The sequence below is a fragment of the Balaenoptera musculus genome, chromosome 2 (assembly GCF_009873245.2).
Source record: "Balaenoptera musculus isolate JJ_BM4_2016_0621 chromosome 2, mBalMus1.pri.v3, whole genome shotgun sequence".
Classification (NCBI taxonomy): domain Eukaryota; kingdom Metazoa; phylum Chordata; class Mammalia; order Artiodactyla; family Balaenopteridae; genus Balaenoptera; species Balaenoptera musculus.
The window spans coordinates 32,370,930-32,388,431 of NC_045786.1; the positions used below are offsets into that span (position 1 = coordinate 32,370,930).

At 50.3% G+C, this 17,502-nt stretch overlaps 1 protein-coding gene across 6 annotated transcripts in view; it reads right to left on the reverse strand.

Annotated features, from left to right (window-relative positions):
* Nucleotides 1–827: 827 nt before the first annotated feature.
* The window catches only part of RASGRF1 (Ras protein specific guanine nucleotide releasing factor 1), a 108,024-nt gene continuing 91,349 nt past the window's right edge, over nucleotides 828–17,502 (reverse strand). For 4 of the 6 annotated variants that reach the window (XM_036844321.1, XM_036844320.1, XM_036844315.1 and 1 more), the window contains 3 exons: nucleotides 17,240–17,437; nucleotides 12,995–13,074; nucleotides 8,611–11,428 (listed from right to left, as the gene is read on the reverse strand). In XM_036844321.1, coding sequence (XP_036700216.1) covers nucleotides 11,089–11,428; nucleotides 12,995–13,074; nucleotides 17,240–17,437 — 618 coding nt within the window. In that variant the 3' untranslated portion in view covers nucleotides 8,611–11,088. Of the gene's footprint in view, nucleotides 2,151–4,844; nucleotides 4,914–6,715; nucleotides 6,834–8,610; nucleotides 11,429–12,994; nucleotides 13,075–17,239; nucleotides 17,438–17,502 lie in introns of those variants that run through there. The other 2 variants (XM_036844318.1, XM_036844319.1) reach the window with 2 other exon arrangements.

Consider the following 17,502-nt stretch of genomic DNA (forward strand, 5'->3'; position numbering starts at 1 on the left):
CCTGCCTGGCATGCCCTCCCCGCCACCTTCTTCTGGAAAATCATCCCTACTTATCCCACACCCTCCTCACACCTCTGTGGAGCTTTTTCCAATATCCCCACCTCTGTCCTTTCCTCCGTGGTGTCCCCAAGGCACTTCCTGCACCATCCTGTGACAGCGTGGCTCAAACGGTCTGTCTCTCTAGTAGCTTAAAGATGGCTGCACATTCTTTGTGGCTCTTCCCATCAAGAGGAGGTGCTTCATTCTCTTCCCCCTGTGACCAGGCTGGCCTTGGTGACGTGCTTGACCAATAGAACACTGTGGGTGTGATGTTCTGGGAATTCTGAGCCTAGGTCAGAAGAAGCCTTGCAGCTTCTGCCTGAGTCTCTTGGAAGGCTGCTCTTCGGACCCAGCTGCCATACTGTGAGAAGCCCAAGGCACGTGGAGAGGCCACGTGTGGACGCTCTGGTTGACAGCCCCAGCTCAGCCCCCAGCTACGGGAGAGCACCATCTTGGACACCCCGTCCAGTCGAGCCTTCAGATGACTCCAGCCTCAGCTGCTCTGTGACTGGCACCTCACAAGGGACTCCAAGCAAGAACCACCAGCTGGGCCCAGTCAACCCACGGAACTGTGAAAGATTGTTTTCAGCCGTCACATTGAGTTTTGGAGCTATTTGTTCCTGCTGCAACAGAGAACATCAACAGACTATGAGTACCCCCCAAAAGCAGGGATTCTGCCCTTATCACTCCAGATCTCTGGTCTGAGCCCAGGGCCTGATAAGGACCAAGTGCTCATCAAACATCCCTTGCGTGAATAAATGAAACCCATCAAAATTCCACCGTTCACCCTGAGATAGAATAGATTTATTAGCAAGAGGTAATCAGGAAACATATATTTTTACAAAAATGGAAATTTCTTTTTTTTTTTCCAAACAAGCTGCAAGTTGAAATATTGTAGGACTTGAAATAGAATTCTCATACCACTAGGTATTGCTCACAGCAAAAGTTGTCTGTTTGTCAGAGTGGAGCATGCCTGCCACTTCAGAGTTAACCTGTGTTTTCTATACTGTACAATGTAAAAAATAGATGGTAATATTCACAGAATAAGCGCTACAGTACTATATTCCTGCTAGAAGGCATTTAGACAGGACTACAGTATATGCAATAAAAACACTTGGTTATTGATTTCCTAATTCTACAGTGTGGTACTATTTTTCACAAGGCATACAGACTTGGAGCATCTCAACGTAAGCTTGTAGTGACCGTTAGGCGGCTCAGAGAGGAAAAGTGACATTTTTGTGTGTTCCCGACTTGCAGTGAATGCTGGGCAGCCGTCGGCAGAAGTCGACATGACTTTGTGTTGTGATTTTGTTTTCCTCAGGAAGTTCCAGGGCCTCGTCCAGGGTTATCGAGATTGCTAGTCGTGCTACCTGGTTTTATTCTCAGAGCCAGGAGCGACGTGGTGCCTGAATGAGGTGGTGGCCTCGGTGTTGCAGGGCGTGGGTCTCAGCGGACAGGACTCCTTTCCCTCCAGGTCACTGGGAGACACGGAGTTTTGAGACCTGCGATTTTGGCTGAAAAAGCTGCTTTGGAAATTGGCATCACCATCAGCGGGAAGATTTGTCGATGACTGGACTTCAGGGTACGGTTCCCCCTCCCGCCTCCCCCCTACCCCCCACCCTGTTATAACAGCTACATGGAACATGCCGGAGGATGCTGGGTGGCCAACTCAACCCAGGGGCCTGGGCTGGGGACGGACAGAAGCAGGACTGGTGCCAAAGATTCGTGTATGCACAGATTCTGTTTTCCCTTTGGGGGAGAGTGAGGGGCTGGGAAGAACAGACTAAGAGTACAGTTGTTTCAAAGAAACAGGCACTGCAGGAAACGAGGGGCGGGGTGCGTGGACCAAGTCCTAACCGGTGCAGAGATTCATATTTTGGTTCTACAGGAATCTAAGAACAAGAACGGATTTGTATTCTTGGAGAAGCACATACTAAAGAAGAAAATCCAGAGAAACCAAACGACTATGTACAATATCATATAGCATGTGTCCATGGCGGCGGGCTGGGTGGGGAGCTTCAGGTGGGGAGTTTTGGTTCTATTCGGAGAGAACACTTGTAGAGAGTTTCTTCGTCCATTACAAAAGATTGGTCCAGTAAATATTGGGTTACCTGAGAAAAGGAAAAGAGAAAAAGGAATGGCAGGGCGATGGGACCGCCATAATACTACGTGGACGTCGGGTGTCTCCCGGGAATCAGGCACTAGGGTGGAGGCAGGGAGGGGCGTCAGGCTTGCACAAGAGGCAAAGATGCATTAAGCAGTGTTGTGTCTTTGCATTATTTTTCTTAGTATTATTTTTCGCCTTTTTTGTCTTCATAGTAATATAAAATCACATATAGTCAAAATTACTCTTGACCACCGTTTCTTTGGTTGAACATTAGGTGAAATATTTTGGGCTCATATTAAAAAATCATCTCTATCTATATATCTAAAATGTCAATTGTAGCATCTAGGTAGTGGATGTACGGGTGTTCACAATTCTTTCAATGTTTCTGTATGTTGGAAAAACGTACTTAAACACCAGGTTTATGTAACGCCGAGAGAGATTCACCCAAGAGAAGACAGCGGAAACTGAGGCCGTGGAAGGAAAGAGCCTCCCTTATTTTTCATCTCACGAGGCCCACTCCAGGGCAAAATCTCAGAGTGGAAAATCAGGAAGAGTCACCACGTGGACTCGATTACTCTCCTTCCTCCTCCCTCCCCACTTCACACTGCTCCCAGGTGTTTTGCTGGATTCCTGTGTGTTAAATGTACGATGAGAGATCAGAGCCCACATCTCATAGGCAAACCCCACCCGCCCTTCGAAAAGAATCTTTCCAAGGCTCATTGACTTGTCACGTTGTTTGGAGCCGAAGCTTCATGTTTTTCCACAGAAACTCAGAGCAGAAAGAAGAAAACACATTATATTTCTTAGCACGTAATCGGGAATCTTCTGATAGCTGCTTGAGAAAAATCAAGTCTTTGTCGCGAGCATCTTTGCTAATGGACCCTCTGCTACTGTGAGGGACAGAACCGGCTTCCTAGGATGCTGATCATCAGTCACAGATGAAGTGATTATTGTGTCTGATTGATTAATGGCTCTCACCCAGCACCTCTAGGAAGACAACCTCAGATACCACCGTCTAGATTAACCCATATCCACTGATAAAGACGTGGCGATTTTACAGCCATGTGAAATAGACCAGACTTTTATAAATAGCTAGTCGCTTCCTGTGAACAGCCCTTTCTAGACCCCAAAATCTCAACCCTCCCAAACACTCTGGGAATCAGCAGACTGGTTAGTTAGTTTCCTCCGTCATGAGCATTTGTTTCCCTAAAAATTTTGCTTTAGCAGGAGACTGGCAGCAAATACCACCACTGCAAAGCTGTTAAGGAAAAGAGTGTGAAGGGCAGTAACATTTATTTGTATTGCATATGGAGCTCGAGGGCTAGTTTAAGAAGGGGCCGAGGCCTAATACAGTGCCTGGCACAGAGTACACGCTCAGTAAATACTTGAGCGAATGAATGAACCAGGAAGAAGTGGCACAATTGGTTAACCCACTGATTTTTCTTCTCTTTGTGGCTATCAGCTATTAGACAGATAGTGAGTTCACAGAACATGGCAGGAAACAGGGCAAGTCTATCACAAAGGAAAGTAGAAGGGAAAAATACCAAGAGCTTGATTTTCTGGTATGCTCAGGAGTGTGTCTGGAGCTGGATATTTTTTGTGAACTGCAAACTAGGAGGTTAAGAAGCTGGATGGGAAGCAAATACATCTCTGGGCAGCGTAAAAAAGTCATAGGATTCGGAGCCAGAGTCTGGATTAGCAAATCTCAGTTATTTTAACTGTAAAATGGGGCTAACGGCACAGGGTTTGAGTAGTGAAATGAGACTAACATGCCAACCTCTCTCCATACAGCCCCACCATCTTTTAAAAAATGCATATTAATCCAGTCCTGTAAGCTCCTTTCAGGGCTTCCCACTCTCCTTAGGACATGGCTCCCAGAGCCTTCTAGAAGCCCACAGTCCCACCTGGTTCAGGCTTGTCTGAGGCTACTCATAGCAGCCATCTGCGGCCTCTGTGCTTCTCATTTGGGCCCTGTCCCCCAACCCCAATACAGGCCCCTGGATTCACACTCTCACAGCACTCTCTGATTACCGAATGTACAAGGTGTTTTTTCCCCACCTTGCCTATAGCAGCAAAAGACTGAAACAACCTAAATGTCCATCAGTATAGAGGATCGAATAAATACATGAATTTCTCTGCAGCCGTAAGGAAGAAGGAGAATGCCTCTGCCTCAACAGGAAATATCTCCAAGATGTGTTATTTAGGGAAAAAAGAATGATGCTGAAGCAATGTATAGTATGCTATAGTATACATTATAGTAAAAAAAAGTTGGGGTGTGTTTGCACACACACAGAAAAAAAGGGTGATACAGTTGGCTTTGGGAGGGGAACTTGGAGGCTGGGGGACTTTTTGCTGTGTGCCCTTTCTAGCTGTGAGTTTTGAAACTGGTGAGCATTTTGAAAAGATCTGATAAACACTGCCTCTCCTGCCTCAGGGGAGGTCAGACATGATTATAAACCATCCCATTGCAGGTAAAAATCAGACAGGAGCTGCAAGATTAGCACAGGCGCAGTCCAAAGGAGGGGGAACTCAGGGAGGGTCAGGGGACAGGGGACAGGGAGGGTTTCCTAAAAGAGAGGGCCCAGGGAACTCAGGGGCAGAAGGTGGTTGGGTGTGGAGCGGAAAAGGCAGGAAGGAAGGCAGTGCAGCCAGAGCACCTGTGAAAAAGCGGAAGTGACTGAAAATGCTGCCAGCTTACCTTTGCTTGGTGCTCTATTTTGTAGGCAGTTTGTTGAAACTGGCGAATCTCTCGGATGATATGGGATATCTGCAGGAAGGAAGGAGGGGTTTAGAAGACAGCTTTCTCTTAGTACCCCCTCCCCCGACCCCGCCCCCTCATGCCACAGAACAGAAGGGGCATCAACAGCCATGTCTGCAGTCAGTCTCTTAATTCACCTCCTAGGAGACCCCACTGAGGCAGCATGAGTTTCTTTAAGTTATAACATAGAGTATAAGTTATAACATAGAGTATTTGTCCTTCTCTGACTTATTTCACTAAGCATAATACCCTCTAGGTCCATCCACATTGTTGCAGATGGCAGAATTTCATGCAATTTATTTATTTATTGAACTATAGTTGATGTACAATATTATATAAGTTACAGGTGCACAATGTAGTGATTCACAATTTTTGAAGGTTAAACTCCACTTATAGCTATTATAAAATATTGGCTATATTCCCCGTGTTGTACAACATAACCTTGTAGCTTATTTTATACATAATATTGGGTTGGCAAAAAAGTTCGTTCGGTTTCAAGTAAAGACACATTTTTCATTTTTACCAAGAACTTTATTGAACAACGTATTCAGTAACCAAACGAACTTTCTGGCCAATCCAATAGTTTGTACCTCCTAGAATTTCCTTCTTTTTTATGGCTGAATAACATTCCTCTTTCTCTGTGTGTGTGTGTGTGTGTGTGTGTGTTTGTATACACCACATCTTCTTTATCCAGTCACATAATCTATAAAAATACTGAATTACTGTCATATACCTGAAACCATCACAATATTGTGAATGAACTATACTTCAATAAAAAAGATGCATATTCTGAAAGGTAAAAGGTATATTTAGTAGGATCACATGATAGATGATGAAGAAAGAATTGTTTTAAAGACTCAGAGATAATACAGTAAAAGAAAATTACCAATCATTTTCTCTGAGTGATGAAAATAAATGAGTGATTTTTGTTACTAAAAAAAAGAAAGACTCTATAGGTTAATTATACTATGTGATTGAGAGAAAAACATATCCTTTGATCAGTGGTGCTGGCTTATCCAACATCCTAAAACAGCCCCCCTCAATTCCAGCAACAGCTAAAGGCCTCTGCCACTTTCTACGTGCCCACCATGTGCAAGACCACACAAAGGGGTTCCCCCATCCTGTTCCCAGGTCGGTGCTGCCAACTTGCCTTTGACAGAGAAACCTTACCTATTAAACAAAATCTCAGGAGGAACCCCATGACACAGAACCGATACAAATAGAGGCTCTCTAGTTGGAGTGAGAAGACGAGAAGTTTGGCTGGAAAGCAGGCACCCTGCTGGAAGGATCCTCATCTCCCCTCCCAGGGCCTAGACTCCTCCGGGGAAATTGGAAACCTACTTGCTTAGGAGGTGCTGCAGAAATGATTTTGCTGCGGCCACATAACGCAAGTGCTTATCTGAACAACAATGGATGGGGAGCGAATAAAGGGGCAGGCTTTGGAGTCAGACAGACTTGGGCCCCAGACCCGGCTCTGCCTTTTCCTTAGGGGCGACCTTGGGCTGGTGATTGATTACTCCAAGCCTCAGCCTGCTCACCTGTAAGGTGGAGAATAATAAGAGCACCCACCTCTCAGACTGCGGGCATTAAAGGAGGAGATGCAGGTAGAGCTGGCTCAGGGCCTGCCAGATGCGAGCTGCTCGTTTGAGGAAGTGACTATTCTTACTGGAGAAGCTGGGTTCAGGCTCCCCAGGGCGTGTGCTGCGTCCAGTCAGCCAGGACTGTCGGGCACAGCTTGGGTGAGCCTGGGGCTTGGGTCTGGGTTTTGATGTTCCCCCCACCCCTGCCCCGCTCTGCTGTGGGGAACGCACCATTCTCATCTTGGAGAAGTTGACCAGGCCGTCCTCCGTGTAGTTGGGCGTCCCCTCTTCGATGAAGGCCAGGTCAGTGAGGTACATCCCCAGGTAAGGGACACAGGGTGGGTCACAACTTTGAAGCAAATGGCGTTAACAGAAGTTTTTCACTTAAAAACTCGAGCCTCTACCAAGAACAGAACACCCCGCATGCATCTCTCGCTTTGCTGGAGGGAAAGGGATTTCTATTCCTCAAGAATAATAGCAGCTCTTGGGGCTCGGATTGCCAGCTGGGTGTGAGGGTCAGTCCTCCGGGGTGGTGGGGGTGACATGGTGCCTGCTGGGGCCTGGGGTGTCTCAATCAATCACCCCTCCCACCCCAAGCCAGAAGGCCTTCCTCTACCTCTCCGCTCTCCCTCCCGGATGGAGCGCTGGGGCTTGGCCGCCAGCCCCCTCCCAGCTCGCCTTTCCTTCCTGTCTCTCCACTGAAACTCTCCATCCCAATCCCGCCCTAGAATCACATCCTGGGGGGCTTCACAGCACCATGCCCATTCCTGCCAGTCACCACCAGCCACCCCACCCAGCCCCTTGTCTCTTTCTTTCCCCAAGACTTCTCTGCCTTTACTTCTTCCCCATTTGGATCTCTGCCCACCCAAGCACTGGGCTGCCAGCGCAGGAAACCCTTGCCCTCTGAGATCACCATCCTGGATTTGGCTTCTGGGCAGGGGGGTTGGGTGAGACGGCTCCCACGATCGGAGGCTCCTGGGGGATGGCTTTCATGGGGATGGCACTCAGCAGTATGGGCCGGACCTCTCTGATCTATGGCTCTGAAGCAGGGGCTCCTGTTACTGTTCCTGCACAACTTGTTCTGGTGCCTCTGGGTGGGGTGCTAGGTTAAGGGGGTGATTCTGTGATGGGTCCAGTGGTCACTCTACTCTGGCAGAACTCCAGATAGTTCGCCCAGGGGACTCCTCACACAGTGCTCTGCAGCCTCCTCTCAGCTCAACACACAGGTACAGGGACCCTCCTTTCTAGCCCATCTCACCTTTGTCTCCTTGTGACAGTCCTGCCACTCCAGAGGAAGGGGAGGCAGGGAGGATGGTAGAGCAAGAACAGAAACCTGCCCTCTGTCCCTTGCCTACTTGCTGTGTGACCCTAGGCCAGTTCTTTCCCTCTCTGGTCTTCAGGTTCCCCTCGTACCAGAGAACTGATGTTAGCTAAGACAATTTTAGGTGATTTGAGAGTTGATTTTAGGTGATGCCCAGACACTGTTTAAATAAATTGATTCATATGATAAGAAACATTAGATTTTCACTCCCCCCCCCCCCCACCACTGCTCAAGGAGAGAGCTCATTTGGTGACAGCATAGCTTTGACACTAACACCTGCTGTTTTCCTTTTTTTCTTTTTGAACAAATAGTAACAGGTCTCACTCAGGAAACACCAGGATCTGGCCAGAATTTAATAATATTATTTTGATTTCACTGTATTAATTTTTTTATGATAACCTTGTGTATTTATGGCAAATACGCTGGTTTCCCATTTGCTGTCATCATATAGAGTTTTCCTTCTTATTTAAATGTATTTCTGGGAAATAGTGAGTTACTTTAAAGGAGACCATTAAGTAAATGCAAAAATAGCTGACACATGGGTATGGCAAAGTCCTGAAGGAGGTGGATGATTGGACTTTGGGAAACAGTGAGCAGGAGAAATGTTTTTTGAACTGTCGGTCTTGACCCTTTCATGGGTGTTAAAACCAATTTGGTGAGTGTTGACCAGATTTTTTTTTAAATTAAAAAAAAGAGAGAATAGAGGATATCTGGGTTCATTGCATGGACTAAAATTGCTTTGTGAAATTTTTGTTCCTGTTATGCATATAGGCATTTATATATAGGGTCACACTGTCAAATGTAATTTTTTTTTTTTTTTTTACTGTGAGTTGTGAAAAAGAAAAAAAAGCAAGAATCCTACTGGTCACTGGCAGACCTCTCTGGGTCCTTCTGGCCAGTATAGTCCATGATTGCTACATGCCTGGCTTTGCATTTCCTTTCCGTCAAACTCCAAGTCTGGAGCACAGGCTGGTGGATGTGACGGAGAAAGAGTTCAAAGGTCTGAGCAGCCGCTCTGGAGCTGGAGGGCCGAGGCAGTGTGCTGACCGGCAGGTTCTGGGGGGCACCGCACTCCCCCTGCCCTTGATGGGAACCAGGTAGCCTGCAGAGCTCGAAGGACCTCTTATCTCAGATAGAGGCAGAAGGGGAGGCCGGGTGCTGCTCGCTGCCTGTGAATGACTGAAGGACGCAGGGTGTTTCTGGATGCCTCACAGGGCCTCTGACCACCCAGACCAGTGAAAGAAGTCTGGGAGTCCTCTGGTCACTGAGGTGGATCTCTCTGAGGTATTTACTGGGGTTTCTGATCCAGTTGTGGAAAGGTGATGGATGGGCAATTTAGTCACTGTGAGTAGCACTGCCAGCCCCAGCACCAAACTCTGTTCGTTTGCTACCTTCACGGTGAGGGGTCCAGGGAACACCACCCTTAATTCAGTCATGTACACACACACACACACACCCAACCAACCAAAATCCAGAGCCACGTAGGTAAATATATGGGGCTGTCGGAGTGGCCAGTGTAGGGGGCGGTGGGGACAGGTGTGGGGTACACGGGGCTGGTGGAGGGCCCCCAAAGGGCACCACTGCGTGGAGACAGACCATGCTGAGTGTCTGAGCGAGCAGGGGAGCACGGTAGGGGCTTCGTGTAGGCAAAACACCCAACCTACGGCTAGCTCTGAACTTTCCATGTGGTCATCTGGCCCCTGTCAGGAGGGATCCAGCCTTGCCTTGGATCAGGGCGGGGCCAACAAGGCTGAAATGAGGGGGGGCTTCCTCTTTCGGCAGAGCCCCGCCATGCCTATGTCTGACGTTTCAGGGAGCAGAAAGAAAAGTGCCCCATCCCCCATCCTAAAAGCTGTGCTCCTTGTGTTCCGGGCAGCGCCTAGACGTGGTGACACCTGGCATCTGGATCTTGTCTGTGGTTGTTTGGGGCCCCCGCACTTGATGTTTCTACCAAGAAATTCCTGCTGATGTCAAGGGGGATGAAAGAAATTAACTGTTACCGGCAACTGAAAGCGAGATGCAGCTGCCCCAGGGGCACTCCACCAGACCCCAGGAAACGGGCGGTGACAGCACGGGTCAGCCCTCTCCTCCACCCCGCCCCAGCCGTGGGATGGGCTGCTCTCCCTTACAGGTCTCAGTTCTGGCATGGGGTGCAGGGAAATCAGGTACGCAGGTTATGGGGAAAAAAAAAAAATTTTTTTTTTTTTTTTTTTTTGGCAGTGTGTTGGCAGTGTGGGTGGGGCTCGGGGTCCAGTCTTACTTTCTGCCTCCTGGATACACCCTGCTCTGTTGTCTCATTAGCAAGAGACTGGGCTTTGCTCTGTGGCCACAGACAGAAAATAAAGATGGAAACGGGTATTTGGTCTTGTCGGAGCCCCTGAGACTCTGGAACTCCAGGACTCTGGATCCATCATATCCACGTAGATAGATGGATGTCCCCCCCCTTTGGAGGTGGTTGCGGGGTGACCTGCTGGTCCGCTAGCAGACTCGCCCCTCCAGAGCTGTTCCCGTCCTCCACTGACGGGAACAGAGGGGAAGGGCTTTCATGGCAGCAGCTAACAGTGAGAGCCCGGTCCCTGCGTTCCTTCCGTGGGCATCCTATTCAAGCTAAAGACAAAGGTGCAGATGAGCCCATCAGAGTAGATGGACGGGCAAAACTGGAACTGGCCCCCAAAGAGCCGGTGACCACGTTTTACTGCCGAACGTAGTTAGCCCTCAGCCAAATGTTGTTGGCTGGAGCTGTGGGAAGGTTCTGGTCTCTGGGCAGCTGAGAGGAGGGGACAGTCTCGTGGGTTGGACCAGGGTGTGGTTTGGGGAATGAGAAGAGGAGATAATGTCCATCTGGGAGCGCACGGGCAGGGGACTGAAGCATTGTAGGTGGGCCAGGGGATATTTAAGAGAGTGGCCGGGGACGGGAGGGAGGATTTGGGGGTAAAGGGAAAAGGTCACGTGCTACCCTGGGTGCTGGCACAAGGCTGAATGATATAATAGGCGAAAAAGGATGCCCAGGACATCAGAATGGGTCTGAGGACCTACACGGTGGGGTCCGTCATGGGCTCCTTGTCTGGGTGGGTCACCAGCGGTGCCCACCACCTCACTCCACTCCCTCCGGCCCGTCCCCTGCCTGGTGAGACGACCCCCAAACCCTGACACAACACCGCTCTAAGTATAAACCTTAGTGCCTCCGAAGAAAGAGTGCAGAAACGTTTGCCCCAATCTGTCCTTCCCCTGCCTGGCTTGGCCTATATCTCCGTAAGGCAGGAACCTGGTTTGCATAAAGGTCTTAGCGCCCAGATGCCCGAAGGTCACCTCCGCCCCGTGGGGCAGGGAGCAGAGGCGTCTGGGAGAGGCACTTACATAGGCCCACGGGTAACCTGAAAGAGGGAAGACAGTCAGGATGGGGACTCGGACAGAATGGGGGACCACGGACGCAGCGGAGGCAGCGGCGGCGGTGGGCGAGGAAGCCATGTGAAGGAGGCTGATGGGGCAGCACGCTGCGGGCGGACGGACAGGTTGGTGAATGCACGGGGGGGGCAGCTCCCCACAAGCACCGTCCACGGGGGCTCCGCGGAGCCCAGGCGGAGGAGAGACGGCCGGACAGCACAGATGGGTGGAACATCTGTCTGAGGACACAAATAAAGTGGAGATGGTCAAGGCAATGGCACACGGAGCCGGCACAAGGGACAGACCAGGTACGGCAGGAAGAAAACGAGAAAGGCAGACGAGGCTGGCAGGGCGGGTGTGTGGTGTGTCAGAGCCACCGGCGAGGCTGGAGGTGCTGGGTGGTCGCGGACTTCAGTGGCCTTGTACTGGCAGTGATCACGTGATCCCTCGCGGAAGGGAGGAAAGGCATTCCTGGGCTCTATAAGGAGCCGGGACCCTAGGGGTCTCCCAGGGTCTCTCCAAAGTCCAGCGAGTAGCCAGCCAGGCAGGGAGAGAGAGGGTGAGGGCCAGCCCAACGGGGCACACGTTCAAGTGCCCGAGGGGAACACAGGGGCAGAGACTAGTGGAGAAACCCCAAGTGCGCATCTAACCAGAGGGAGCAAATCCCCATTTCACGTGCGTACGTGGCCACAGCGTGTACCAACGGGCCGAGTCACCGCTGCCCTGGGAGAGCTGGCCTGGACCCTCATGGGAGGTAACCTCGGGCAAACCGTAGAGCACTGGCCTGGGAGGCCAGCCTGGGCCGAAGCCCGGCTCTGTCACCACGGCCTCAAATCCTTGGGCCAGCCACTAACTCCTCAGCGTCTTGTCTGGAGAAACATCATGGGAGAATCTGTCTCACAACAGTGGTCCTCAACAGGGGCGATTTTGCCTCCCTGAGGATATCTGGCCATGTCTGGAGACCTCCTCGGTTGTCATAACTGGGGGGGCGGGGCGGACACTGGCATTTCATGGGTAGAGGCCAGGGATGTTGCTAAACATCCTTCTATGCACAGGACAGTCCCCACGACAAAAACTGTTCTGGTCTAGGGACCTCCCTGGTGGTCCAGTGGTTAAGACTCTGCACTTCCACTGCAGGGGGCGCAGGCTTGATCCCTGGTTGGGGAACTAAGATCCCACATGCCGCGTGGTGTGGCAAAAAAAAAAAAAAATCCTGGTCTAAAGGACAGGAGGGCCGAGGTTGAGAAGGCCCACCTCACAGGCAGTGTTAATGGGGCTGCACACACCATGGCCAGGCAGGGCACAAACTTTGCAAACTGTAAGGTGTAAATTACTGGTAAAACCGTATTTCTTTGATTCCAAGATGCCATTGTGTGTAAAATGCACTCTTGTCTTGATGACTAATTATCCAGTACAAAAAGGAAACACAATCATACAAAATAAACACACTGACTGTGAGATGTATCCTGATGTCAGAAATGGTAAAATGTAAAATAAAATGTGCATTTTGGAATCAAGGAATCCGGCACCACTATTATCATCATCACAGCTACTGCATGTCTCAAGACTATTCCTGTGCCTCTCCTGGGAAATGCCCTGACACCTTGGAATTTCTCTGGTAGATGATGGAGGACAAAGCTGACCTGCCCTGGGGGTCTGGGATGTGTAGGGGTCGGTCTTGTGGGTAGACAGATGGACAGACAGACAGACAGACATCCTGCTCCAGCCAGTGGTGGCATGTGAATGCCTCTGCAGTGTGGTTCTACAATTTAAAAAATAATGGTGACAAAATGACACACACTTACTTTTTCAGAGCTTCTCTCAGATTCTTAAATCTGCCCTCTGACGACACAAGCTTTTGGAGTTTATCAATCAAAGCTTTTGTCTAGAAGGAATTAGAAGTATTTACTAGCACGTAGCACACATCAAGGCCCGTGACTCTGGCCCACACTCCAGGGCTTCGCTTTGCCTCCTCGAGATAGGGCACGGGGATTTGGGGACTTTCTGGGTCTAGGGACTTGACCCTGAACTCCTGAGGAGGCAGACATGGATCTTTGTTTTGCTTGCCCGTGTTCATACATCTTTCAGAAACATGGGAGTAGGGTCAGGAGGGTCCAAGTGTCAGGGTCCTGAGACCTGGGTGGTTGGGAAGGACTTGGCCGGGGTAACTCCAAGGAGCCGGGCCCAGTACAGGGTATGGCCGATGTTTCATCATCATGATCTTTCTCGTGACTGTACCCAAAGGATGTGACCATCTTCTCATACCTTCACTTTGATATATCAGGAGCACCACCCAAATTTAAGAATCAAGAAAAAAAGATGGCAGATGAACTGATCATCAAAGGAGAAAAGACTTTGATGGAGAAGAGGAAACCCTGCAGCAAAGGGTCCCATCTGCCAAATGACCAGGCCAGGCCCTGCCCACATATCAGGCCAGAGCAACCTGGGTGGCTGGAGTTTGTCTTAAGGGACCAGGTGTGTGCCACAGAGCGTGTCCTGGGTGCTTCTTCTCCTGCATGACCTGGAGAACCCCTTCACCTCTGAGGTCCTCAGCGCCCTCATTCATAAAACGGTGAGATGACTAGTGACCGCCTTTCCAGCTCTAATCCTCAGAATCCAGAACGTAGTTGAGAAACCGGGCCGGAGACCAGCCGTGCATCTTATTACCAGAGGGGCTAGTCAGCCTGGAGGGGACACTGGCCACAGAGGCCAAGTACACCCCTGATCTTTGGGTCTAATTTTTATCTGAGAAACCTGCCTGCAGAAAACGACAAGCTAAATCTTCCTTCTGATGGAAGAAGAGGTCAGTGTGTACTCTTCAAGGAGAAAGGATGGCAGAGCACACTGATCTGTTCGGTCCCTCCTATCAATCCGAAGTCTTGTCGCCTCGTTTGGACTGACCCTGCTCAAAGCAAAAATTTATTCTGGATCTGGTGAAAGAGCCGCAGGCCAGGATGGAACAAGCCCCACCAAGCCAAGGGCAGATGATTCTGCTTTCACCTGATATGACCCTTCTCAGACGCCCAGGCCAACCTCCACCCCAGGCTCTCAGCTGCCCTCCTGCACTTAATCTCTTTCCAGAGCTGTGCTCTTGCGTCCTCTCCTTTCCCCTCCACCTGCAGAGACATGAGATGCTGCAGCTTGAGGCCAGATGTGGGGTCTGAGTGTCCAGAGCCCTCAGCGGGCTCTATCGCCCACCCTCAGCATGCCCGTGGGCAAGTTACCACTCCACTCACTTTGCTAGGTTTTGACTTTCGTATCTGGAAAATGGGAGGGTAGGTCCAGGTGTTCCTGGACAAGGGCAATACTTGTTCAGACGGTCCAGAATTGTGGGTGACGTAGAAGCTACACAGCCACATAGCTCGAGGTGAAGCATCACCACGCTTAGAGACCATGGAAATGTACACAGGATATTCTGGTGGGTGGGGTTTTTGCATACACTTGGGGCCAATTTGTGGCTCTGAGCTGGGCACACTTTGATTTCTTCCGCACCTGTGTGCTTACTTGAGGTGTGTGTCTGCTCCTCTTCGGGTTGTTGCTCTCGGTCCAGGAAGGAGATTTGTATCCTGGGAGGCCACTGGATTTTCCCAGCTGCTGCTCAGAAAGTGTGTTCTGACTTGAAGCAGCTCAAGCATCTTCTGGCCATGCCAGGAGCTTCCATCCTTTGAGGCTCACTGGGATAGCAGGCCCCCTGGGGCCTTGGGCATCTCTGCTGGAGTATGGACACCAGTGGGCCGAAATATGGGGGCACTTGGAATATGTCTCTGAAACCAGAGACCAAGCAAGGAGCCTGCCTTGGAATAGTGTCAGGAAGAGAGATGACTATATATGGCCTCTTAAATACCATCCTTTCCTGTTCACCAAACAAGACTTCTGGATGGCCAAGGCTGCTCCTTCCAAAAAAGCCAAGAACTACTGTTAGTCAAAGAGAGGCTTATGTCTCTACTGAAATCCAACCATTCCAGGGAGAGGAAACACATATAACTGCATTAGTCATCTGCATCATCCTCTGGAGATGCATCATCTGATCCTTTCCTGAGGGGAAGTTTTATTTTCAAAGAGGATGGGAAGAGAGGTTGGAAGAAGAAAGGGGAGGGACCGGACATCCCAAACTAATTCTGACTCCCTGACTCTTGCGTAGGCTAGACTGGACTTGGACACATGCTTTTCTGCTTTGGGCTGGCACATTTAAGAGAATGATAAAAAAAAACTAGCTGCTGAGGCTACATTTCAGGTTGGTCTAAGAAATGTGGCCATCTTGGCCTATGGGATACCTGCAGAGGGACAGCGAACTGTTCCTGGTTGGTGTTGACCAGGCCACGGCCATGGCTACCCAGAAGCTCTTGGAGCCAGGCGCTATGCAGACGGACAACTATAGCACAAACTGAAGGGCTGGGAGAAGCCAGTGGGGTCCAGTCTGCCATAGAAGGTGCAGGCCTAGATGTGCTTTCAGAGGCATCTTTGATTTTTGGACCAGGCTGGCTGGCCCTAGGTCTTGAATGACATCCTGGAAGGCAGGCCAGGTCACACACCTTGACCTTTAACTGCCCTCCATTTGCACACTCTCCTAAGAGAATGGAAGACTTCAGGATGGTCAAGGCAGTTCCCTCCCAACTCTATGACAAGGGTGATGCTGGGGAATGAAGCCAAGAAATTCCCGCACCCCCAGAAATGGGGTAAGAAGATGGAGCCTGGTCTGTGGGCTTCTAGAAAAGATGACATCATTCTGATGGAATAGGGCAGGAGAAGAAAGACGCTGACCTGAAATGGGTCCCTCAGACTCTGCCCATAGCCATGTCTGAACCTCGACAGGCCGATCAGCCTAGATGACTTAGAGGTTCTGTGGCAGCCTTGCTCAACCCGACTTCAGGAGTTCATGACACTGTGTGCCACGTGTGGCCAGATGTGCCTGCTCACCTGAGCTCCCGCACTTCCAGCCTCTGTTCTTTCTAGAAGCCCGCTCACAAGACAGACATCTTCTGGTTTTCGTCCTGACCCTGGCATCTCCGTGTGCTAAGCAAGAGGCCCAGCCTCACTGGATGGAAGGGGTCCTTTGCAGTCCTGCTGTAATCTGGAGCTGCAGTGATTGGCTGGCAGCGGAAGGGCAGCAGAGATGTCCCAGGGCTGTCCTGAGATTGGCTGCTTATCTAAGTAGGAGGGATTTATGGACCTGCTGCCTGCCTGGGGAGTAGAATCATGCCCTGCCATTGGCATGAGGAGAGTAGTGAGGAGCAGGGGAGAAACAGAACTATGAGCGGGGTAAGTCCAGAACGGTCCAGATGGGACAGGCCCCTTGGAGACCCTGGGCCCCACACAGCCCACCTGGCTGTAGGACCAGAGACACGATAACTAAGTTACTGGTGCCTTTGGAGGCTTACCCTGTCCCTTGGTGGTCACTGTCCAGCTTTCTGCCAACATGCAGGCTGGGGCTGGGACATCCAGTGCACCCAGAAAGGAGGTGGCCTAAGTGTCCCGTTGTGCCCTCCTTTCAGGAGAGCTGCCTCCTCATGACCCCAGGGCAAGGAGCTTTATTCCTGAGGAAGATTCCACCTTATGGTTTTTCAGAATCAGGTTCTGAGTGAATAAAGATCAAGCCCATATTTAAGATCACATACTATCTAATGGGTAACAGGGACAAGTAAACTCTCTGGGGGCCAGAAGGGCTGGTGAAATCAACATGCGAGGAAAGGACTTGCAGGATCATCTGGCCACCATCTCGGTAACCTGCAGATCTGGACTGAGATCCCCAAGAAGTCACCACTCTTTTGTCCCGACTCAAGGAAAAGAGTGTTGGGACCAATAATCACTGTCCTATATCCCACTTTGGTGTATTGATTATTCAAGTGGGAATTAAAGTCCCACAGGGTCCTAGTGCCACATCCGTTGGCCTGGCATCTGGTCCCAGGTGAAATAGGAGAAGAGGTTCTCTGTTTTACCTGGGAGTACTGGCCCTCACCCTGTCCTTCATCCACCTATGGATGGTGGCCCTCTGGTCTCTCCGCCCCAGCCCCAGCCCAGACCATCAGGCCAAGCTGGCTTCCTGCCCGCACCTGCTTAGAGACTTTGAGCCACGTCTTTTTCAGCCGGAAGATTGCGCTCCGGTTCATGGATGAGGTGATCTCCAGAACAGCATTGTAGTTGTGTAAGCATCGGCATATGTCAGCCACGGCCACCCACTTCTCGATCGCGCTCACCCTCGCATTGATGTCCTCATTGCGGATGATTTCTGAAGCAATCAAGTTACTGATCTTTAAGCCCATGCAATAAGATAAGAAAAAAGTAAAAGGAGTAAGTATTGTAAAGATGATAAATC